This window comes from Gadus macrocephalus, chromosome 20, assembly GCF_031168955.1.
Source record: "Gadus macrocephalus chromosome 20, ASM3116895v1".
NCBI lineage: Eukaryota > Metazoa > Chordata > Actinopteri > Gadiformes > Gadidae > Gadus > Gadus macrocephalus.
In genome coordinates this window covers 12,634,781-12,657,901 of record NC_082401.1, presented here as the reverse complement: position 1 = coordinate 12,657,901, position 23,121 = coordinate 12,634,781, and the positions used below count along the sequence as shown (strand labels likewise).

General features: G+C 54.5%; 2 protein-coding genes across 2 annotated transcripts; both read left to right on the top strand.

Moving 5' to 3' along the window:
* The first annotated feature begins 392 nt into the window (after window positions 1-392).
* On the top strand, window positions 393-12,336 carry chaf1b (chromatin assembly factor 1, subunit B). The gene is made up of 14 exons (XM_060040104.1): window positions 393-546; window positions 1,416-1,562; window positions 2,014-2,146; window positions 2,926-3,046; window positions 3,772-3,875; window positions 4,544-4,640; window positions 5,311-5,395; window positions 5,874-5,967; window positions 6,158-6,227; window positions 6,616-6,707; window positions 7,505-7,664; window positions 8,381-8,890; window positions 10,253-10,332; window positions 11,308-12,336. Exons 2-14 carry the CDS (start codon window positions 1,437-1,439, stop codon window positions 11,406-11,408), a joined length of 1,773 nt encoding a protein of 590 aa, XP_059896087.1. The 5' UTR covers window positions 393-546; window positions 1,416-1,436; the 3' UTR covers window positions 11,409-12,336.
* A 560-nt stretch (window positions 12,337-12,896) lies between these two features.
* si:dkey-229b18.3 (basic proline-rich protein) lies at window positions 12,897-22,765 on the top strand. The gene is made up of 7 exons (XM_060039915.1): window positions 12,897-14,160; window positions 14,593-14,660; window positions 15,475-15,697; window positions 17,375-19,314; window positions 20,123-20,326; window positions 21,628-21,735; window positions 21,860-22,765. Exons 1-6 carry the CDS (start codon window positions 13,827-13,829, stop codon window positions 21,727-21,729), a joined length of 2,871 nt encoding a protein of 956 aa, XP_059895898.1. The 5' UTR covers window positions 12,897-13,826; the 3' UTR covers window positions 21,730-21,735; window positions 21,860-22,765.
* Window positions 22,766-23,121: the final 356 nt, after the last annotated feature.

The following is a 23,121-nucleotide window of genomic DNA, read 5'->3' as shown; positions in this document are numbered from 1 at the left end:
TTTTTGTTTTGGCATTAAGCCGTCTAATAAGCGGGATACGAATAGAACGCCGGTCATTATCCGGCGTTATATGCATTATATGCGTTATATGCGTTATATGCATTAAAGGGATTGAACCCTTTGAGTGTTATTAATTATTATTATTCTTCATGTTTAACCTCTGTTTTCCTTTTATTCCTAGTCTGTTTTACATAGTTTTGAATGATGACTATATGCTCTGTAAGGTGACCTTGGGTGTCTTGAAAGGCGCCTCTAAATTAAATGTATTATTATTATTATTATTATTATTATCCCGTCACTTACATAATATACAGAATAGCATACCCATGACGCGCTCTCTGACCAATCAGGAGTTCCGGCCCTCCCCCTCCTGCACACTGACCAATCAGACGTTCAGCCCCTCCCCATCCTGTACTCTGACCAATCATGTGGACTTCAACAGGAAGCTCAGAGTAAATCCTACGCGGGAAAGCTGCTAAAGTTTTCATCTGTTTACCGCTGGACGAGGGAACGGACCCCCAACAATATCAAGTGGACGGAGAAAAGGTATGCATTATGTTATTAGGATATGTATTTTTTGTTATTTATGTTGTATTGTTGTTCTGTATTTTAGCCAAAAACTTGTTGTCTTCAGCGTTCGTCCCCGTCAACTCTAGACATGACAACCCGACACATTGTAAACAGGAGTCCTCTTAGTCTCTAATATCTCCACCTCAGGCCACCTTCTGAGGATATAAGTCTTATCTGCAGCAATCTGCTGGTGTTAAATGGTGATAGACTGACCCATGTGGCACCTCTCTGCACGGCTCGGCTCATCCTCCTTTGTATCGACGAGCCATTGGGTTCACAAAGATCTCCGTCGGTCCAATCTGAGCAGAGATCCGTGAAGCGTTGCATCTTTCAGTGTCCTGAAGGGATTGAACCCACCTTTCAGTGTATGTAAGGGCCTGAACTCTTCACGGACTACTGGAAAGTACGAAGTTAGTGATGACAGCGTTGTTGGAGGTCGTGACCTGAGGGTCTCTTGTGGCTTGGTGGCCACAAGAGACCAAGCCACATATATGTAAATCCTTACATATTAGTGTAAGGATTTGAGCTCCTTATTCATTCTAGTGTAGGGCTTTGAGCTCCTTATTCAATCTAGTGTAGGGCTTTGAGCTGTCCAGGGGTCAAGGCCTGTCGACCCTATTGTCCAGTGGACCAGTCCTGTCGACCCCTCTGTCCATTGGACCAGTCCTGTCGACCCCTCTGTCCAGTGGACCAGTCCTGTCGACCCCTCTGTCCAGTGGACCAGTCCTGTCGACCCCTCTGTCCAGTGGACCAGTCCTGTCGACCCCTCTGTCCAGTGGACCAGTCCTGACGACCCCACTGTTAATTTGAGACCTGACGTTCGTTCCTCTTGTTTTCCGATAAAGTGGGCATCAAGACGTACGAGGATGAAGGTGGTGACGTGTGAGATCGCCTGGCACAACAAGGAGCCGGTGTACAGTTTGGACTTCCAGCACCACGGAGATGGACGGGTCCTCCGACTCGCTACAGCCGGGGTGGACACCACAGTCAGGGTAAGATGCAGTAGGAGGAGGATAACCAAAGGTCGGATCTAAATGCATCGCTGTCGGATACCATTCACTATCTATATCGGTCGATCGAATGATTGTGTATGGTTTGAATGGCATGTTGCCTAGTTAAATTAACTATGTCGAAATCCTTTATTACAGTTGAATGCTCTGGTTAAATGGACATGATCTTTACAGCAGAACATTGATAATAAAGGTTCAGTAAAAATGTATGAATAGCATTTATACTCTAACTACACTATACCTGTTATATATGAGGTTTATTACAGTCTTTGCTCATAGCATTAAAGTACACAGACTGCATTTACACCAGCCAACAGAACTTGATTACAAAATGTAGGTCTACCGATACAATGTCTTTTATGTATTGCGTATATATGAAGAATCGTAGGTAAGGGCAAGAAGGGAAATGACAGTGTGTTGTGCGGGGGTCCAGGTGTGGCGGGTGGACACGGGCCCAGATGGGAAGGCGGTGGTGGACTTCCTCTCCAACCTTGCCAGACACACCAAGGCCGTCAACGTGGTGCGCTTCAGCCCGGGCGGGGAGCTGCTGGCCTCCGGAGGCGACGGTACGACCCCCCGAGTTTCCTCATCGAGAGACTTGAATTCACTACCAGCAACGAGAAGACGAGGAGCGTTTCCACTGAACTCTTTGATGCTGTGTTGCGATGGCTCGCTCTGGCAGGGGGATGCGTGTGTATCGTTGAAGATGACGATTGGCCGAAATGTGTAAAGTTTCGCTCGAGGGTGGGGAAATTATTGCAATAATCATCATATTTAGTCCCGTGATGCGGTCCATTTAAAAAAAAACAAAAAAAAACAAGACAACGGTTAATTAAAAAATTCAAATGATTATTGTCTGTTCCGGCCTGTGGTAGCTTTACGAAGCCTTGAGGTTCCACAGGGCGGCCCTAGTTCTGACCCTCAGGTGTTCTTGAGGGCCCTAGTTCTGACCCTCAGGTGTTCTTGAGGGCCCTAGTTCTGACCCTCAGGTGTCCTCAAGGGCCCTAGTTCTGACCCTCAGGTGTTCTCGAGGGCCCCAGGTGTCCTCGAGGGCCCTAGTTCTGACCCTCAGGTGTTCTCGAGGGCCCCAGGTGTCCTCGAGGGCCCTAGTTCTGACCCCTCAGGTGTTCTCGAGGGCCCCAGGTGTCCTCGAGGGCCCTAGTTCTGACCCTCAGGTGTTCTCGAGGGCCCCAGGTGTCCTCGAGGGCCCTAGTTCTGACCCTCAGGTGTTCTCGAGGGCCCCAGGTGTCCTCGAGGGCCCTAGTGATGACCCTCAGGTGTCCTCAAGGGCCCCAGGTGTTCTCGAGGGCCCTAGTGCTGACCCCAGGTGTCCTCGTGTGTCCAGACGCTGCCATCCTGCTGTGGAAGCTCAACGACCAGAAGGAGCCCGAGTCGTCCCCGCTGTTCCAGGAGGAGGACGACTCTCTGCTCAACAAGGAGAGCTGGAGCGTGGTCAAAACCCTGAGGTCAGGACACCCAGACCGGCGCCTTCACTCACAACATCTGATTCATAGTCACCATATTTAAATTCCTCCACTCTGTCTCTCAGGGTGTCCGCACATCCTTAAAAAGTCTTAAAAAGTCTTAAATTCATGTTTCTAAATTTAAGGCCTTGAAAAGTCTTAAATTCGTTACAAATGTCATATGCTGGTCTTAAATATTGGGATTGGGATTTTATCGAATTGCGTTTTTCCTTTTTGAGCGATGTCGCGATTGTCATTAGTTTGCGATTTTTAGATAAGTTCCTTATCTTCTGTATTTTTCCCTAAACACAAGCAATAAATCATTCTATAGTATGACCAAAACAACATTAGTTACAACAATCAACGTATAAACTTCTCTTTCCTGTAGGCCAGGACTACATGTTATAATGAAATGAGTTTATTAATTGATATTATAAAATCTTTATTTAACTATTTATCTGAAGAAGAAAAGTAAATACGATTCTTACTGATCTCCAGTCGGTAACAAATAACACAAGCTTAAGTGCAGAAATAAAACACACACTTTATTTACTTTTATCTCTGTCTTCGTCATTATAAAATGTAGTTCCATTACATTCCGGTGTCAGATGAACTCGATTAATCGTTCAGCCCTACTTCACTTTCCAATAAACTTGTTTCATCGGGCCTGTTTGTGTACCGTCACCCACTCTGTTTGAGGGATTTTGACTAGTGTTTTATCTTCATAGGGGGCACATCGAGGATGTGTACGACATCTCCTGGACACGCGAGGGAACCTTCATGGTGTCGGGGTCTGTGGACAACACCGCCATCCTGTGGGACGTGGCCAAAGGTGGGCCGTACGCTTCTTCTGTGCAATGTTAAACTGGTTCTGGTTAGTTGTTCCGATACTGATGCCGGTATCTGAAATCCCTCCGATACTGCCTAAATGCATTATGGGGTGTCGGCGAGTAGGCACATCTATGCGCCGGTCCAATCCCATCCACTGACACAATTTACTACACAGGCAGAGAACATCACAAACACTACAGTGTTGTGCTGTCGACTATACATTGCTGTGTTATTTATAGTAGCAATTACAATGCTAGACGCTGTATCGGTATATACTCGGTGTCAGCCAAAACTCAAGTTCAGGAATCGGTATGGGGAAGGAAAGGATGGTAGCGGAACATCTCGAGTTACAGCCACAGTGTGGGCCGTCTGGAGGATTAGTTGTACCCTCCGTTGCACCCCTGTGTGGTGCACCCAGCTGGGGGGTACAGCTGGGTGTACCCCTGTGTGGTGCACCCAGCTGGGGGGTACAGCTGGGCGCCACACACATTTCAGGGGGCTGGTGATCATAACCGTTGACCCGTAATAACATTCACTGTTGCAGCCCTGTCCGTAGCAGCTGGTCCAGATATCTGATGGGTGCACTTTAACGTTATTTACACCCGATGGAAACATGTCGTAAACCTGAACACGGTTATTAAAAAAAACATGCGTTTCTTCCTTTTGTAGGTCAGAAGATCAGCATATTTAACGACCACAAGAGCTACGTGCAGGGGGTGACCTGGGACCCCCTGGGGCAGTACGTAGCCACGCTCAGCTGCGACAGGTACGGGAGCCCCCACCTCCACGCCGCCCGCCCCCCGATGATCTCAGGAGGGCGTGTGTTCATTTACATTCAGGGCGTTTAGCTAAAACCTTTATCCAAGTGTCTTACGATAAATACATTTGTCAGAAGAAGACAGATGAACAATGTAGCGCTGTCGGGACAGAGAGGATGTTCATAGGACCAGCAAGCTAGGATAAGACGCTACACAATGCTAAGGAACATTTTTGAAGTGCAAGAACGTACAACATACATGTTTATTTGAGGATGTTGACGACCTCAACCCCCTGTTTATCCCCCCCCCCCCCCTCCCAGAGTGTTTATCTCCCCCCCTCCCAGAGTGTTTATTTGAGGATGTTGACGACCGCTCCCTCCCTCCCAGAATTTTTCCCTCCCCCCTCCCAGAGTGTTTAGCTCCCCTCTCCCAGAGTGTTTATCTCCCCCTCCCAGAGTGTTTATCTCCCCCTCCCAGAGTGTTTATCTCCCCCCCCCTCCCAGAGTGTTTATTTGAGGATGTTGACGACCTCTCCCCCCCCACCCCACCCCCTCCCAGAGTGTTTATCTCCCCCTCCCAGAGTGTGTTTATGTGAGGATGTTGACGACCTCTCCCCCCCACCTCCCAGAGTGTTTATTTGAGGATGTTGACGACCTCTCCCCCCCCCCCCCCTCCCAGAGTGATGCGGGTGTACAGCACTCAGACCAAGAAGAAGGCGTACTGCGTCAGCAAGATGACCTCGGGGCCCCCCGGAGACGGAGAGGTGGGGCTTCGTCCTGTAGAACGCGTCGTGACGTACCCACCGCACCTCCCTGGGGAGACGGGCACCACCGCCTGGAGTCACCCCAACGAAGCCCTCTGCTTGATGGCTTAATAATAATCCATAAACAATAGGGACTGAATAAGGATGTATTTCGGCAGAGGTGGACGCCACCCCGTTATAAAGGCCCCCCCCTTTGTGGTATATTCCACCGAGCCCACCTAATTAGATACCAGTTGCTTTCCCTTCAACGTTAACGGGCTTTTAGACTTTTTAGTTGCAGAGGTGAGCGGTTATTGAAAACTAAATCACAGCAATGGTAAGTTATTGACCAATGTGTGTGTGTGTGTGTGTGTGTGTGTGTGTGTGTGTGTGTGTGTGTGTGTGTGTGTGTGTGTGTGTGTGTGTGTGTGTGTGTGTGTGTGTGTGTGTGTGTGTGTGTGTGTGTGTGTGTGTGTGTGTGTGCGTGCGCCCCCTCTAGACCAAGCCGTACCGGATGTTCCATGACGACAGCATGAGGTCGTTCTTCAGGCGCCTCACCTTCACCCCAGACGGCTCCTTCCTGCTGGCACCAGGTACAGTCAGACACACACACACATACACATACACATACACATACACATACACATACACACACACACACACACACACACACACACACACACACACACACACACAGGGGGATAAAGGTCTCCTTCTGGGTTCTAACGTGTCTTCTTAAGGAGGAGGATGATGATGATGAAGAGGTGTGTTCTTGGTCCTCAGCGGGGTGCGTGGAGGCTGGGGAGAACATCACCAACACCACCTACGTCTTCTCCAGGAAGAGCCTCAAGAGGTGACTCCGTCGCTATACTCTGTCAGACTTCAGCTAAAATCTAAATCAGCTGTCTGGCCTAGCGTCTAGGTTGTTTAGCCTAGCTGCTAGCCTACAGGAGAGCCTCCAGAGAGGCCTACAGAGAGCCTCCTACAGGACAGCCTAGCTGCTAGCCTAGCGTCTACGCTGTCTGGCCTAGCGTCTAGGCTGTCTGGCCTAGCGTCTACGCTGTCTGGCCTAGCGTCTACGCTGTCTGGATTAGCGGCTAGGCTGGCTGGAATAGCGGCTAGGCTGGCTGGATTAGCGGCTAGGCTGTTTGGCCTAGCGTGTGATAATGACGATGATAATAATGATGATAATAATATTGATGATGATAATAATAATAATAATGCCGATACTGTTTCCTCAGGCCCATCGCCCACCTGCCCTGTCCGTCTAAAGCCACCCTGGCCGTGCGCTGCTGCCCCGTCTACTTCCAGCTGAGGACCAAGCAGGACGACGGTAGGACAGACGGCCCCCCACAGGACAGACGGCCCCCCACAGGACAGACGGCCCCCCACAGGACAGACGGCCCCCCACAGGACAGACAGCCCCCCACAGGACAGACAGCCCCCCACAGGACAGAGAGCCCCCCACAGGACAGAGAGCCCCCCACAGGACAGACAGCCTCCTACAGGACAGAGAGCCCCCCACAGGACAGAGAGCCCCCTACAGGACAGACAGCCCCCCACAGGACAGACAGCCCCCTACAGGACAGACAGCCCCCTACAGGACAGAGAGCCCCCCACAGGGACAGACAACACGATGTAGAATTGTGACCGCCACACATCACTGAGGGATCCCCCACACACCTACTGAACGTCGGGGCAGCGGATGAACTCGGTCTTGGAAAGGCTCTGGATGGAAGGGGCGCGGTCTGATTCCCCTCCTCCCTGTTTTATGTACTTCCTGAAAGTCCAGCCAATCGCCAGCGTTGCCTTGGTGGGAGTGGCCTGGTTACCCGAATCAGCTTGAAGGAAGTCGGTAGACCGACGGGGCGTGAGGTTAGAATGGATCTCGTGGACCATCCTCTTCAGGTGCTCAATGCACAGCTCCACCGCCCTTCATCACAACATTAGGAGTAGATATAGAGCGATGGGGTCCCTCCATCCCTTCAGTAGTGTAGCGGTCCTGTCTGGGTTCATTGTATCGCTGGTCTCCATGGAGACTGGTGGGCGGGCCCTGATGCTGGCCCACTACTGGCGTCTCACCGGGCCCCCTCTCCTCCTCCTCACCCCCCTCTCCTCCTCCCTCCCCAGACGGCTCCACGGAGGCGCTCCCCAACGTGTTCCAGCTGCCGTACCGCATGGTGCTGGCCGTGGCGTCGGAGGACTCGGTCTACCTGTACGACACGCAGCAGACCCTGCCCTTCGCCCTGGTGTCCAACATCCACTACCACACGCTGAGCGACCTGAGCTGGTACAGCCCCGCCCCTCCTCGCCGCTCTCCTCCCCCCTCCTAGCCACTCTCCTCCCCCCTCCTAGCCTCTCTCCTCTCCTCGCCTCTCTCCTCCCCCCTCCTCGCCTCTCTCCTCCCCCCTCCTAGCCTCTCTCCTCCCCCCTCCTCGCCTCTCTCCTCCCCCCTCCTAGCCTCTCTCCTCCCCCCTCCTCGCCGCTCTCCACTCCTCTCTCCTCTCCTCTCCTCTCCTCTCCTGTCCTGTCCTGTCCTGTCCTGTCCTCTCATGTCCTCTCCTCTCATGTCCTCTCCTCTTTACTCCTATCCCCTCCTAGCCCCTTTCCTCTCCTCCCCTCTCCTCTCCTCTCTCCTCCTCTCTCCTCCTGTCCTCTCCTGTCCTCTCCTCTCCTCTCCTCTCCTCTCTTCTCCTTTGACTCAATAGGAGTCCCTTTCTAGACCCCAGCTGATTGAATGTTTGGAACCTCATATAGGGCTCTACATAATGACCATAGGCTGTGTTCTAGTTATTTGTATACTAAGATGTCCGCGTAACAACAGTAAACAGCTTGTAGACAAATACCAACAAATAAGTCTATTAGTGTGCCTAGTCCGAGAGCACGGGTTCTGACCTTGTTGTCCTCGGCGCCCCCTCTGAAGAAGCCTTTCCGCTGTTGTGGTTCCTATGGTGGTTCTGTGGTGGGTCCCTGCCTGGTTCTGAGCCCTGTCCTCCCCGGGTCCAGGTCTGGAGACGGCCTCTTCCTGGCCGTGTCGTCCACGGACGGCTACTGCTCCCTGGTGTCCTTCTCCCCGGGGGAGCTGGGCCAGCCGCTGAAGGAGCCCCCCGTCCTGGAGCTCTCCACCCCCACGCCGGGCCCCGAGAAGAAGGTCAAGAGGTCCGCCGGAGCCAGGACATCCTCCCCCGTAGCCCCGGCGGCCCCGCCCGTCAGGGAGGCCCCGTCAACCCCCCAGGCCCCCCAGGCCTCCCCCTCGCTGGACAAGAGGAGCCGGGGGACGCCGACCGCAGCCAGCAAGGCCCCGCCGCGGAGGATCACCCTCAACACCCTGGAGGGCTGGGGGAAGCCGGCCGGGCCCCGGGCCCCGGCCGAGGGCCCCCAGACCCCCACGCCCTCCACGCCCCAGCCTCGCCTGGGGCCCCTGACCCCCACCGGTGCCAAGGGCCTCCAGGGCGCCAACTCTCCCGGGCCCACGACTCCCAAGGGGCCCTCCACTCCCAAGGGGCCCTCCCCCAGGTAAGGGTGCTGTGGCCTCTCTTCAGGGTTCACATCCTATCGCCTTTCACTGTCAGTATTTAATATACGAGGACACTAGGACGAGGACACTAGAACTAGGGCACTAGAACTAGGGCACTAGGACGAGGGAACGAGGACACTAGGCTGAGGACACTAGAACAAGGACGATGGAACGAGGACACTAGGACGAGGACACTAGGACGAGGGAACGAGGCACCGGAACGAGGACACGAGAATGAGGGGACGAGGACACGAGAATGAGGGAACGAGGGCACTAGGACGAGGAAACTAGGGACGAGGGAACGAGGAGACCAGAACGAGGACACGAGAATGAGGGGACGAGGACACTTGGACGAGAATGAGGGAACGAGGACACTAGGACGAGGGAACGAGGTCCCTAGGAATGCGGAAATGAGAACAAGGATGAGGAAAATAGACACTAGGATGAGGAAAATAGACGGAGGGCCGTAGAACAAGGACACTAACGAGGACACTACAGCATGTAAATATTCAAACCCTTGATTCCAGTACTGTGACTAGTGGCCGCCGGGGGGGGGGGGGGGGGTCCTGTCGGGGCTGCTTAAGGCCTCTCTGAACATGATGGATTCAGTGAAGGCGGCTGGTGCAAACCGCCAGAGCCTGGACGGCGGGAGAACAAAGCCCTGTGGGGGGGGGGGGGGGGGGGGGGGGGACCCCCTGCTGGGTCCTCAATAAAGCCCCTCCAGGCCGGGGGCCCTGCTGGGGGACAATAGTGGGCGTGTGCAGGGCCGCAGCTGCCGCGTGACCCCAACATGAGTCCCGTACCGCCCCACGGCAGAACCAGAACCAGAACCAGGTCCAGGTCCAGGTCCAGGTCCTCGTCCTCCTGCCAGTCCACAGAACCATGAGGTGTTGAACCACGAGGTCTGTGCGGAGCTGAGGGCAGCTCTTGTCTGAGAAGGGGGGGCTGTTTATCGTGCACATTAAGGCGTCTCTATAGTACTGTTTAAAATGAAATGACTTCGGTTTCAAACGGTTCTGTTAGTCCGAAGAACACACTAGCTAAACCCTACTAACCAACCAACTAACTAAACCCTGTGGGGCAGAGCAGCACTACGGCAGCCAAGGAGCCTCCAACAGTCCCTAGTAGCACGGTGTAGCGCCTTACCCTAGCTGTCTCTGTTGTGCACGGGGAATGGGTCAACCTCGTGATCGTTGGAGCACTTGTACTGTACATATGGTTGTTTTTCCCTCTCCTGACATGTGTACTTATGTCTGTCAGTCTGCTAAATGTAAGACGCGGTCCCTCCAGTGTGGGGGCCCCTCACGCGGTCAGCGGCGACCTCTGACCCCTCCCGTCCTGAGGTCTGTCTTGTGTTCCAGGCGCGTGGCCCTGACCCCGGTGGCGCTGCGCTCTCCGGCGGCCCTCTTCACGCCGTCCTCCAGCGAGAAGGCCCGGCACGGTGCGTTCACCCCCTCACGATTCATGCGCTCGCACCTCCTCGGGGCGCAGCTCCGTAGGGAGCAGGCTATGGCGCCGTTATGGAAACGTGATCCACTTAGAGGAGCCGCGGTACACCGCCAGGTGGGGTGGGATCAGGCCTTACCAGCCGTTTGAGAATCTGCGTCTTCTGACATCACTCGTGGGCGTGTCCACCTAGATGTGTGACGGATAGATGAGCAACGTTAACAACAGTCCTCTGGGTAGGCAGGTAGACTGATCTATCCGTCACTCATCTAGGTGGACACGCCCACTAGTGATGTCAGAAGACGCAGATTTTCAAAACGGCTTGTAACTGCTAATCACACTCACACCTGGTGGTATAGTATGTCCCAATTAATGTACTCACTTATTGTATGTTGTTGTCCTGGCACTTAAAAACAGTACTTAGCATGGTGTAGAGTCTTATCCTAGCTATCTCTGTTGTGTACGGGGAATGGGTTAACCTAGTGATGGTTAGTGCTTGGCACTTGGTTCTATGAACATCCTTACTGTACCGACAGCAATATACTGTATATTGTTGTTTCTCTTTCTTCGGACAAATGTACGTATTGTAAGTCCCTTTGGATGGAAGTGTCTGCTAATCGCCCAGAGTACAAAAGGTAAATGTAAAATGGCCGTTGTCTTCATGGCTTGAACCGGCTCTGTTTCTGATGTGTCTAAACCAAGCCGACGATTGCAGCATCCATGTTTTGTCCTACCAGTGATGGTCATGTATGTTGCTATAGCAACGTAGGGGGTCTCATCACCTCACATGAGCTCCACGGCCCCTCCTCCCCGGACCCGGCTCCCCGGTGCTGCCGGTCATGTGATCGTCTCCCGGTCCTGCCGGTCATGTGATCGTCTCCCGGTGCTGCCGGTCATGTGATCGTTTCCCGGTCATGTGATGGTCTCCCGGTGCTGCCGGTCATGTGATGGTCTCTCTTGTTCCCCACAGAGCGGCCCTCCCCCCCCTCCGACCCAGTCTGCCTGCCCCCCGAGTCCAAGAGGCCCAAGACCACCGAGCCCCCCCCCAAGAAGGACGCCGCCAAGCCATAGCGGCTCCCAGTGGCTACTGGGGGGAGGGTTGAGTGGGTACTGGGGGGAGGGTTGAGTGGCTACTGGGAGGAGGGTTGAGTGGGTACTGGGAGGAGGGTTGAGTGGGTACTGGGGGGAGGGTTGAGTGGCTACTGGGAGGAGGGTTGAGTGGGTACTGGGAGGAGGGTTGAGTGGGTACTGGGAGGAGGGTTGAGTGGCTACTGGGAGGAGGGTTGAGTGGGTACTGGGAGGAGGGTTGAGTGGCTACTGGGAGGAGGGTTGAGTGGCTACTGGGAGGAGGGTTGAGTGGGTACTGGGAGGAGGGTTGAGTGGGTACTGGGAGGAGGGTTGAGTGGGTACTGGGAGGAGGGTTGAGTGGGTACTGGGAGGAGGGTTGAGTGGCTACTGGGAGGAGGGTTGAGTGGCTACTGGGAGGAGGGTTGAGTGGGTACTGGGAGGAGGGTTGAGTGGCTACTGGGAGGAGGGTTGAGTGGGTACTGGGAGGAGGGTTGAGTGGCTACTGGGAGGAGGGTTGAGTGGCTACTGGGAGGAGGGTTGAGTGGCTACTGGGAGGAGGGTTGAGTGGGTACTGGGAGGAGGGTTGAGTGGCTACTGGGAGGTTGATTGTCTGGATTCCATGAAAACATGCAACTGATGTACTTAGGAAGATCTTGATTAAAGGATAATGTCTGAGGTTGTTGTGTAGACCACCGAAGGTGTACATGGTGATGTTAGTTTGTTTTCTGCATCTTATCCAGCGGGGTAATAGTCTGCCTCACCACTGTTCTCTTTATGAAGGGTCTGATTGTTCTCAGTTGTTGTAGCTTGTGTTTTTGGTTTGTTTAATCAAACGTCTGTATTATATTGTGTGGATAACCGTGACATGCTATGAAGATTTTGTAAAAAGAGGATTTTGAATTGTGTTTTTGTAGCTCATTAAAAGTACGTATCTGATCTGGTCGTGGTCTCTGATCTAATTATGTAACAATATTCCTCCCTACTTGCTGGTTTTACAGTGAGGGTAACTACCCTGATGGGGTCGTAACATTTGCCTTCACTTGATTAGGAATATTGAATGTTTAATTTTAGAATTTGAACATTGAATATAGTGTTTCAATGATCCCCCTAAACACTATGCAACTTATGTACGTAACGAAAGCTTGTACATCTAACATTCATGTTACATCATTGTATTTAAAAAAAAATACTTTATTCAGCAGACTTCAGTGATTAGCAAAGTGAAATTAATATTTACAGCAGCTCTCTGATATGCAGTGCTCTGTGATAAACGATCGGCTATTTTGTTTTATTTAAGAGGTGTATTTGTACTTATCTTTGTATGTCTACTTTCATATCGTGGATGAAGCCTTTCTAACACAATACATCCTCAAGTCAAGTACACTAAGCATCAGCTCTACTACACTGCGCTCACAACCGACCTTGGTGTTCGAAAAAAAGACACGGTGAGTGACAGCTCTAACAGCCAATCACAGCGCGGGCACGCGAGGCTCTTTAAAACCTCTACTAATGGTCTTTGTCTGAAGGCGGGGAACCGGGCATCAGTTCGGCTGTTATTTAGTAACAAACAGAAGGTTACGAGTTAATTTCTGGGGGGATTATACGATCATCGGACGGGCTTTACGTTAAACGGACAAGATATGGACCATGTCGGAGATCAGACGGGGTATTCTTGGCCCGGTTGTGAGGACCTCCTCGGGTAACTCGTCCTATCGGGTCTGATCAGAGACACCTCGCTGCTCGGCGGCTCTGAACGGATCATCATCATCATCATCATCTTGTCGCTTCCTGGTCCGCTCAGGAACCAAAGGATCCCCGAGTTAGAGCGTCTCCTCGCCCTGTAGACCCAGAGGACGGGGTGATGCCTGCCTGGTCCTGTTTTAATAAGGCGACTGCTCTGATCTAAAGGTTACTTTGTGTCTTTAGATGTTGTCTCCCAGACTCTCTGGACCAGAGTCGATCAGGCTGTGATCGATATGCCTGCGATCCAAACAAACGCCAACAACCTTCTGTAACGGGGGGAAGATGAGGTCTGGAACCGAGAGGACAACCACGTTAAGGACGCGATGACCAGTCTGTTGAAGTGGTAGGAAGTGAGGGTAGGAACCATCACGACTCGGAGAGAGGAACCATGCATGATGCATGACCAGGGACTGTACACATGAGGAGCCTTCTCCACCAACACCCAGACTCGGGACAGTACTTTAAGTCTTAACATGTCCCCCCTCGCTCATTCAATAGACTAGGCTTCTAGAGTTGGGACTGTGTAGGGGCTCTGTTGTGTTCTCTAGCGGGACAGCCGTCCTGTCACCCCGCTCCCCTGGACCCACGTGGGGTGCATGTCGGGACGGGGGCGGAGGTCCGGACGGAGACACCGAGGTGGAGGTCTGTTCCAGGCGGTAGGCCTTGGACACCGGATACATGCAAACGATAACCGAGCTCGTTAAAATGGCTGGCGATTGCACCTACAACCCGCACTACGGAAGTGCAGAGACGTTCTGCCCGTCCTCGAACGGAGACCCGGTTGGGGACCGGAACGGGAGGGGACCTGCTCCCCGCTCCCCCAACTTCGAGGTGATCGACGGGCTCCTCTACCGTAAAAAGCTGGAGCGAGGCTTCATCAACTACCGGGAGGTGTTGAAGGAGGACCGGCGACACGAGGCGGTGTCCACCTTCCACCGGCGGCGGTCCGGCCCGCGGCACCTGTCCTTTGAGGAGACGTACAAGTGCGTGGCGGAGAACTACTGGTGGGACGGTAAGGGACCGGGCACCTGCCCGCATCACAGGTGTTCTTATGTAGAGGTGTCTCACTGCCTCGGGGTAAAACTGGCTAAAGTACAGTGACAATCTAACTCTGAAGTATCTGTTCCTCGTGATGCTGAGGGGTGACTTAGGATCCAGGCTCATATGAATCCTTAACATGTTAAGAGTTGTCGGCACTTGTGTGGTGTCTTTTCTCTGTTGTGTGCTTGCTAAAATACATTTACAATCTGTTTGTTGTGATGCTATAGGCTAATGGGTCTGGGCTAGTATCATCTTCAAATGTTCAAGGGTTACCAAAAGTATGTGTGTCATGTGTAACCTCGTCTTTAACAGTAATAAACGGTAATGATTAAGTGAATTAAAGAACCGTTGTTTGATAAAGAAGCCGTACAGATTGTGATCCCGGTTCTGCTTCCGCCTGCAGGCATGTACCATCACATCCGGAGCCACGTCCTGGGCTGTCCCGAGTGCCAGCGCACGCAGAAACCCCAGGTGAGTCCGGCACCCCAGAGGCCTCATGAGGTCCGCTGGCCTCTCCTGTCCTCCCATCCCAACACGGGCCCGGCCCCCCTCCCGACACCCCCCAGCTCCTCCATGTTCTCCTGGCGTTCCCTCCACACTGTCCCTATTGTCGGTTAACTTGCGTCCCTGGACCAGAACATCCTCACGTTGTCTTTTGAAGGTTGACAGGTTTTGTCGTTCCAGTGCACACCGGTCACATGACTCCGTGTGTCGTCCAGTACTGTAGATATGTGAAATGACCCACGTTTTATCTTTAACTCAGACATAAGACTGTCAAAGTGACGAGGAGAAGGTAGAGTAAAGTGGGAATGGTTTCCTCTCATCGTGTACCGGAGGCAGAGTGGAGGTAACCTTACGAGGAGAAGCCCCCCAAACAGATGAGACGGGGGTGAAGGTCGACAGGTGTCAGTCTCGGTGTACGCTGGTACACCGAGACTGACACCTGTCACTCTTCACCCCGACAGATGAGACCGGGGTCAGGGCTGACAGCTGTCAGTCTCAGAGTTATGTGATTGATGAGGGCAAGCGTGTGGTCCGCAAAACATGTTTCTAGAAGAAGGTCTTTAGCATCATATGCTGCTAAAGAACAATAGTAGAAAAGATGAACATTACAAATAGAGGTATAATCAAAACCTCTCTTCTTTCTGGCTGACTGTCTCTTTTTTTTTTTCTCTCTCTCTGTCCCCGTCTCTCCCTCTCCGTCTGTCTGTCTGTCTCTCTGTCTGTCTCTCTGTCTCTCTGTCTCTCTGTCTCTCTGTCTCTCTCTCTCCCTCCCTCCCTCCAGCGTGGCGGGGGCAGCGTCACCATGACGATGGCGTCGCACGGCGCCGAGGTCCTGCGGCGCCTGCAGGGCCAGCGGGAGGCGGGGCTGTTCTGTGACATCACGCTGCGGACGGAGGGCCGCGCCTTCTCGGCCCACCGCGCCGTCCTGGCCGCCGCCAGCGAGTACTTCCAGGAGACGCTCGGCGAGAAGGAGGCGGACGCCCGCGCCGACGTGGACCTCACCGGTGAGTCCCCCCGGGGGGGGGGGGGGGGGGGGGAGCGCCGCGCCCATCAGACTGTTCTCATGGGACTGTTCTCCAGAACGACAGTACGCAGAACTAGAAGTAGTACGCAGAGGTACAGTACCCAGAAGTACTGTACCCAGAAGTACAGTACCCAGAAGTACAGTATGCAGAAGTACAGTATGCAGTACTAGCGTACCCAGAGGTACAGTACCCAGAAGTACAGTACAAAGAACGCAGCAAGGACATCCATACAGTAAACGAGGTGGTTGAAGACTATCTGGGTCACGTTTCAACAACATCTCACATCAGTGTGCTCGAATAATTAAGAACAAAAGAGAGAAGTACGTCCGCCGCGTCAAACTCGTCATTCATCGACCGAGGGGGTGCAGGCTGAGGCCACGGCCCGTCAGGCCTTCCTCACATCACCGAAAGAGGTCGTAGAATCAAACAGAACCGCATGACGTCCGTAATGAGACTCAGACGGTGAGCACCCAGGCTGTGAGGTGTTTAGGGTGCCCTGGTGGGTGCTGGCCGCTTGATTAGGAGGGTCTACTTGATGTGTCTCTTCCCTCTGTGTTTGTCGTATCCCTACGCCTCACATTGTCCCTGTGCTGCTGTGGTTCACCCCGGCCCTCGCTCATCTCAGACTCCTCCCTCGCTGCCTTCCCATCCACACTACCTTCAACTCTCTCTTCACTCATTCAGTCACTGACCCCCTCTCGCTGCCTTTATCTCCCTCACTCTCTTCCTCCCTTCTAAAGGCCGGTTCATAGTCCGCCGTAAAGTGCTGTACGTAGACACGGAGAGCCCTCTCCGTAGCTGGAGAGCCTGTCGGAGACCCTATCCGTAGCTTACGTGTGCATCCAATATTTTTTGACGCAACGGCATAGGGCTGTGATTGGTCCTCTGACAAAATAATTTCCGGAATCACTAACCGGTTAGACTTAGCACCCTATTTACTTTGCACATTAAGGACCAATAAAACCCCGAATAAGATTTGAAAAGCTATGGAGCATATTCGATCGGGTGGCGAATTGGAGTGCATATCTGACATCCCGACAGAGAACTTCGAAGGCTCGAGGGGTCTCCGTAGTTACGGAGTCGGATTACGGAGTCGGAGTATACTTTGGCCTTATGGTGTGTTCCTGAATCCTCGAATGCCAGCATTCCGAGTCGAAAGTCGAAGATCCTCAAGCTTTCTTGCGGCATTTGTCGGAGGCACGCCCCCTTTTTGTCTTCATCTTTCGAAAATCTGAGAGTAGACCGAGAGCAGTGATGACGCTCTCTACAAAATGGCTGCGCCCGTGAGGAGATTATTATTTTTTGCATTTGTACCTCGTAGGGCATTTTAATGTCGATTTTTAAATGCTCGTACACACTTGATAACATTGTGGTCCCTTACCGTCCCACCAGTAGTTCTCTTGCACGCACTAGTCTTGCTGTGCGTGCAATACAATGTAAAGTCGTGTTGATTGTTTTCGGGCTGGTTAGCTAAAGAGGCTAATGTAGCTAAACAACGACTAGCCAATTTCATGACACAATCACAAAGACGAACAGGAACGCTATGAATGCTCCGAGACCGGAAGTGACGTCAAACGTGCAACCCTGAAGGCTGGCGTCCGAGGATTCAGGACCACACCATTAACCCCCCCCCCCCCCCCCTCTGCGGTGCTCCAGGCTTCAGCGAGCAGAGCCTGCTGCCGCTGCTCCACTTCTCCTACTCGTCCACGCTGCGCGTCCGGCCGGAGGACCTGCCGGAGGTCAGCGCCATGGCCCGCCACCTGGGGATGTGGCCCGCGCTGGAGGCCTGCTCCGCCCTGCTGAGGGAGCAGACGGCCCCCAGGGGCCTCCGGGCCGCCCCCTCCGCCGGGGCCGCCCCCCAGGGCGGGGCCCGGCCCCACCGGAAGAGGGAGCGGCTCTCCTCGCCCGCGGCGGAGGAGCCGACGGAGGACGGCGGTCCCCGCCGCGCGGCGAGGCGGAGGCCCCCGGGGACGCCCCCGCAGAACGGCGCCCTGCACAGCCCCGCCCACCCCCGGATGAAGCTCATGGACTTCAAGTCTCCGTCCTGTAAGAAGGCCTGTAGGCCCGCCCCCTCCACGCCGCCACGCCCCCGCCTCCCGCCGGCCGCCTCGCCCCTCCCCTCCCCCCCGCACACCCGCCTCCTCCGCTCCACCCCCGGGGCGGCGCAGGAGGTGCTGAGGCTGCTGCCCCGGCCCGAGAGCCCCCGCAGGAACAAGAAGGCCCCCCCGCCGCCCCGCCGGCGGCCGGGCCCCGTCCGGGTGAAGCAGGAGCCGCCGGAGGAGGAGGAGGAGGAGGGGGAGGGGGAGGGGGGCTACGAGCGGGCGCAGGAGAAGTACCGCCTGATGAGCGTCCTGGGGCTGCAGCGCACCGCCCTGCTGCCGCGGCCCCAGGACCTGGTCGGCTGGCGGCAGAAGAAGCGCCTCCGGAAGCTGAAGGCCAACAACTACTGCCTGACCAAGAGGAGGCCCCCGCGGGCCCCGGGCCCCGGGCCGGCCCCCGCCCGCTTCCTGAAGGCGGAGCCTGAGGACCGGCCCGTCGGCCCCCCCCCGCGGGCCCCGCCCAGCGACCGCAGCATGAGGAGCAGGGGGGCCGTGCCCGCCCCCCCGGAGCCGGCGTCCCGGGCGGCGTGCGGGGGAGGGGGCGGGGCGCTGCGGAGCTCCCCGCGGCGGGCCGTGAGCGCCCCGGTCCGCCCGCCGCCCGCCCCCCCCACCGCCGCCGTGTTCCGCCCCATCAAGGCGGAGCCGGTGGACTACTTCATCACGGGGCCGCCGCCCCCGCCGCACGGTCGCCGTGACGACGTCGGGCCAGTAGTGCGGGAGGACGCCGCCGCGAGGGCGGCGCTCTGCAACGGCCGCCGCCCGCCGGCGCCCGGGGCCCAGCCGCGCCACATGGCGGCGAGGCGGCCCCCCGGGAGGACCGCCCCCCCCGCCGACGGGAGCCCCCCGGGGCCGCCGGCCGGCCGACCGGACGGGCTGGAGGCCTCGGCCCCCGCCCCCCCGCCCCCCTCCCTCTACAGCCACCCGCTGTACCGGGTCATCAAGGAGGAGCCCGCCGACCCCCTGCCCGTGGGCGGGGCCTTCCCGGAGCCCGCCCCCCCGGGCCCCGCCCCCCCCGACCTGGGTAAGAGGCGGAGCAAGCCGCCCATCAAGCTGCTGGACCCCGGCTTCCTGTTCAGCTTCTGCCGGCCGGGAGGGGGGCCGGCGGGGGGGCTGAAGCGGGAGGAGGACTCGGTGGACATCTGCCTGACGCGCTCCGTGTCCCGCGAGCAGTTCGCCGCCGCCGGCCCCCAGCCCCGCGTGCTGCGGCCCCGGGGGGCCCCCGCCGCCCCGCCCCCGCTGAGGGTGAAGCGGGAGCGGGTGGAGAAGAGCGTGAGCCAGGGGAGGGGGCCGAGGGCGCGGTCGCAGCCCCCTCGCAGCACCACCCATCACCGGGGCCCCCCCCCCAGGACCACCAGCACCGCCTCCCACCGGGCCTGCCCCGCCCCCCCCAGGACCACCAGCACCGCCTCCCACCGGGCCCGCCCCGCCCCCCCCAGGACCGCCTCCCACCGGGCCCGCCCCGCCCCCCCCCCCAGGACCCCACGGGACACGCCAAAGGTACGGGGGGGGGGGCCATCGACTGGGGGCGACCGTCGACTGGGGCGGCTCGGTTATTGAAAACATCATTATCAGGATTATTTTGGTCAATAATGAAATCACGATTAATGAAACGATTATTTTTGAGTTTGAATTCAGGATGTATTTATTCAGCCGGTCTCTCCCAAAAACACTTTGTAACTGAGAACTTAGAAATTTCGCCTTAAAAAACAAAACAAAATGGTCAAAAAGAAAATGTTCAAAATCTAAAATAATGTACAGATATGTATCCAGCTGTACTTTCTATAAAACATTAAATAATTAAAACAAAAAGAAATCGAAAACTTTATGATTTTATGATTGTTTGACGTTAAAAATCGAAATCACGATCAAAAAGCCTCCTCTGACGGACGGGGGCTGCAGTCCGCCTGTTGGGGAGGAACAAAGGGCTGACTATGGCCCCGCGTTCACCAACACAAGGGGGTTACGGACCCCTCACGTCAGCAAGGGCTGTGATTGGTCAGCTCACTAAAAGCCGACGTAGAACCATAAAGGTTCAGGACTGCGTTGAAGCGTCTGCGTGGTGAACGTGGAGCCATCATCAGCCCTTAAGGCTGGGGTGGAGGTGGAGGCGGTCCCGTAAATAACACAACCACCCGTTTTGCTTTACTCCAGTGCATCGTCACAAGGAGGACTTGAGTCAGGCAAACTATCTAACTGTGTGTGTGTGTGTGTGTGTGTGTGTGTGTGTGTGTGTGTGTGTGTGTGTGTGTGTGTGTGTGTGTGTGTGTGTGTGTGTGTGTGTGTGTGTGTGTGTGTGTGTGTTCAGACACCGGTCCGAGCCCTTGCCGGCCGCCGATGCGTCCTGCTGGGGGCGGCCCGGCCCTCGCGGCTGAAGCCCCGCCCCCCCCCCGGGCTGAAGGACCCCCGGGCGGCCCACTGCTGCCTGACGTGCCACACCACCTACCGGGACTGCCTGGCGCTGGTCATGCACCGGCTGAGACACGTGGAGGGAAAACACTGGCCCTGTCCGGTAAGGACACAGACAGACAGAGAGACAGACAGACAGACACACACAGAAAGAGAGAGACAGACAGACAGACAGACAGACAGAGAGACAGGCAGAGAGACAGGCAGACGGAGAGAGAGAGAGGGAGAGAGAGAGACAGACAGACAGAGAGACAGGCAGAGGCACAGACACACACACAGACAGAGGCACAGACAGACAGAGACACACACACACACACACACAAAGAGACGCAAACACAGGGACAAACACACACAGACAGACACACACACACAGACAGAGAGACACAAACACAGAGAGACACAAACACAGGGAGACACACACAGAGACAGAGACACAGACAGAGAGACACACACAAACGGACACACACACACACACACACACACACACACACACACACACACACACACACACACACACACACAGTTCCTCACCCTCCTGGAGTGAGGGGGTTGTGTTTCTTCGGACCCTGCTTGGGAGTGGGTTTGTAGGGTACCTGTGTGTGATGACCTTTAGTGACCTGTACTAAGAACCTCGCTGAACATACCCAGGCTTTCTTGGGAAAAACCTGGATCGATAGAGACGCAACTCTTAATCAGAATTAAGTTGTACTACGAAGCTCACTTAGGATTCGATTGGTCAATCTAGGTTTTGCGCTTTAGGTTCAACGCGCATTTCCATGAAAGGGGCGTTAATCACGTCATTTTACTCACCTTTACAAAATGCATAGATCAAGGGCAGTATATTTCACTCAAGAGGAACAGATAGTCATAATGATCTCCTATGAGGAGTTCAATAATCAGATAACAGCTAGGGGCAACACAGTTGCACACAATAAGGCTAGGGTGGCTTGCTGGCCAAAAACAGCAAAGGCAACGTCCAACCTGCCTTATTCTATAATTTAGGGAATTCCCTTTAAATACACTCTGTTTAAGAAATGTATCGCAGATGTTTTCACCTGGGCAACAGTAAGCATTGTCTACATAAGGTCCAACAAGGACGATCAAATAGCGAATACCCTCTGATGAGAACCTGTATCTCTCATAAACAAATATTCTAGAATATACATAGCGTCGCTGTATCACCATGGTGACTCGTGCTCTCAACCAAACCTGCTCGGGAGCAGGTTTGGTTGAGAGCACGAGTCACCATGGTGATACAGCGACGCTAAAAGAGATCGACAGCTAACCCAGGCTGGATGTTGAACCCAGATGTGGGTTAGCAACATACCTCGCTAACCCACTCATCGAGGTTTCATACGAACCTCGTCTCACGGGCTCCTCCCCGCTCTCTGTCGCCCCCTGCAGCTGTGCAGCAAGAACTTCTTCAGGCTGCGCAACGTGAGGAACCACATCCGGACCCACGACCAGACGCTCTACAAGTGCCGCAGCTGTGTGGCGGGCTCCTGAGGGGAGGTGAGGAGGGTCCGAGCCCCCCCAGGCCACAGCAGACCCCCCCCCCCTAGACCAGACCCCCACAGACCCCAGATACCCTTATCTGTGTGTCACCGCCGTGTTTCACCACCGTGTTTCCTTTCAGGGTCCGCCGCGCTGGAGGGACGTAACGCTGGGACGTGATTGGTCCGCTTGTAACACACACACACACACACACACACACACACACACACACACACACACACACACACACACACACACACACACACACACACACACACACACACACACACACACAGCACAACAGGTCGGAGGCAGGGGGCCGTCGTCATGGCGGCGGGTCGCTCCTGGACAACATGGCCGCCGCCGTGTGCTCCTCGCTGCACGGGTTCTCCTCTCGCACACTCAGGCTCTTTGTTCTGTGAGGGGTTATTGTCTCCGTGTACATTTGATAAAAACGCATCACAATTTGTATATAAACGGAATGGATATTGATTGTGATGCTAAATATTACTACTATGACTTATTGCTATGGCTATTGTTATTATTATTTTTCTATGTATAGATGAATCTCCAGTGCACTTATAATCATGGCCCTGTGTTTCGTTAAACCTAAGAAACGTGAATGAAGCGCAGAATGTCGCCCCCTGCTGGGGAATACTTGAAGTGCGGGCGGTCGATGGTTAGCGGTAAATCCTCCGTGTCTCTCCAGAGGCTCTGGTCGGGACTGGAGGTACAAGGGGCATGGTCGCATGAGTAGTCCACAGTCTTGACCAAATGCTGCCGTTGGAATGAAAAAAGGGAAAAGTGTATTTTAAATGTGAATCACCACTTGTAGACAGAATCGCAGGTGTGTTTTAATGATTTATTAATCCAAAACAAGGTATTCGTTTCTCTGGATCCGGTTTCCCTCCTGCTGAATAACTGCAATGTGTGCACAAAGAGAGACATTTAAAATGTGTTTGAGAAATTGATTTTGGAAATTGAGCGTTATCATATGGCTTTTCTGTAAAAAGATGATATTGAATAAAATTCTTCCTTTTAAATATCATTGCTGGTGTCATTCCCTTAAATGTGATCATAAATATTGAAGTGGTTGTCTTCCTCAAGATGGTGTCTTTAATGCGTAACATTTGGTTGTGTTTGTAGTAGTAGTAATCGTAGCAGTGGTGGGAGTAGTGTTGTTGTAGGAGTAGTAAACGAGGAGTTACCTGTTTTCCCCACGATGACGCAGCTGTGAACCTTCGCTTATCTTCCTCTTCCTCAGTGTTGCCTGGTTGGCTCCCATCAGGTCATATGGTTATCCAACACCATCGGGTCACATGGTTCTCCTACAGTACCGCTAGAGGTCAGTGTTCACCTACAGTACCTCCGTGTGCCAGTAGAGGTCACTGTTCCCCTACAGTA

Coding starts and splice junctions, on each gene's coding strand:
- chaf1b (XM_060040104.1), top strand. CDS start 1,437: ATGAAGGTGGTGACGTGTGAGATCGCCTGGCACAACAAGGAGCCGGTG. Junction 3,047..3,771: donor AGCGTGGTCAAAACCCTGAG/GTCAGGACACCC, acceptor TTATCTTCATAG/GGGGCACATCGAGGATGTGT. Junction 6,228..6,615: donor TCCAGGAAGAGCCTCAAGAG/GTGACTCCGTCG, acceptor CTGTTTCCTCAG/GCCCATCGCCCACCTGCCCT.
- si:dkey-229b18.3 (XM_060039915.1), top strand. CDS start 13,827: ATGCAAACGATAACCGAGCTCGTTAAAATGGCTGGCGATTGCACCTAC. Junction 14,161..14,592: donor GGAGAACTACTGGTGGGACG/GTAAGGGACCGG, acceptor TTCCGCCTGCAG/GCATGTACCATCACATCCGG. Junction 20,327..21,627: donor GAAAACACTGGCCCTGTCCG/GTAAGGACACAG, acceptor CGCCCCCTGCAG/CTGTGCAGCAAGAACTTCTT.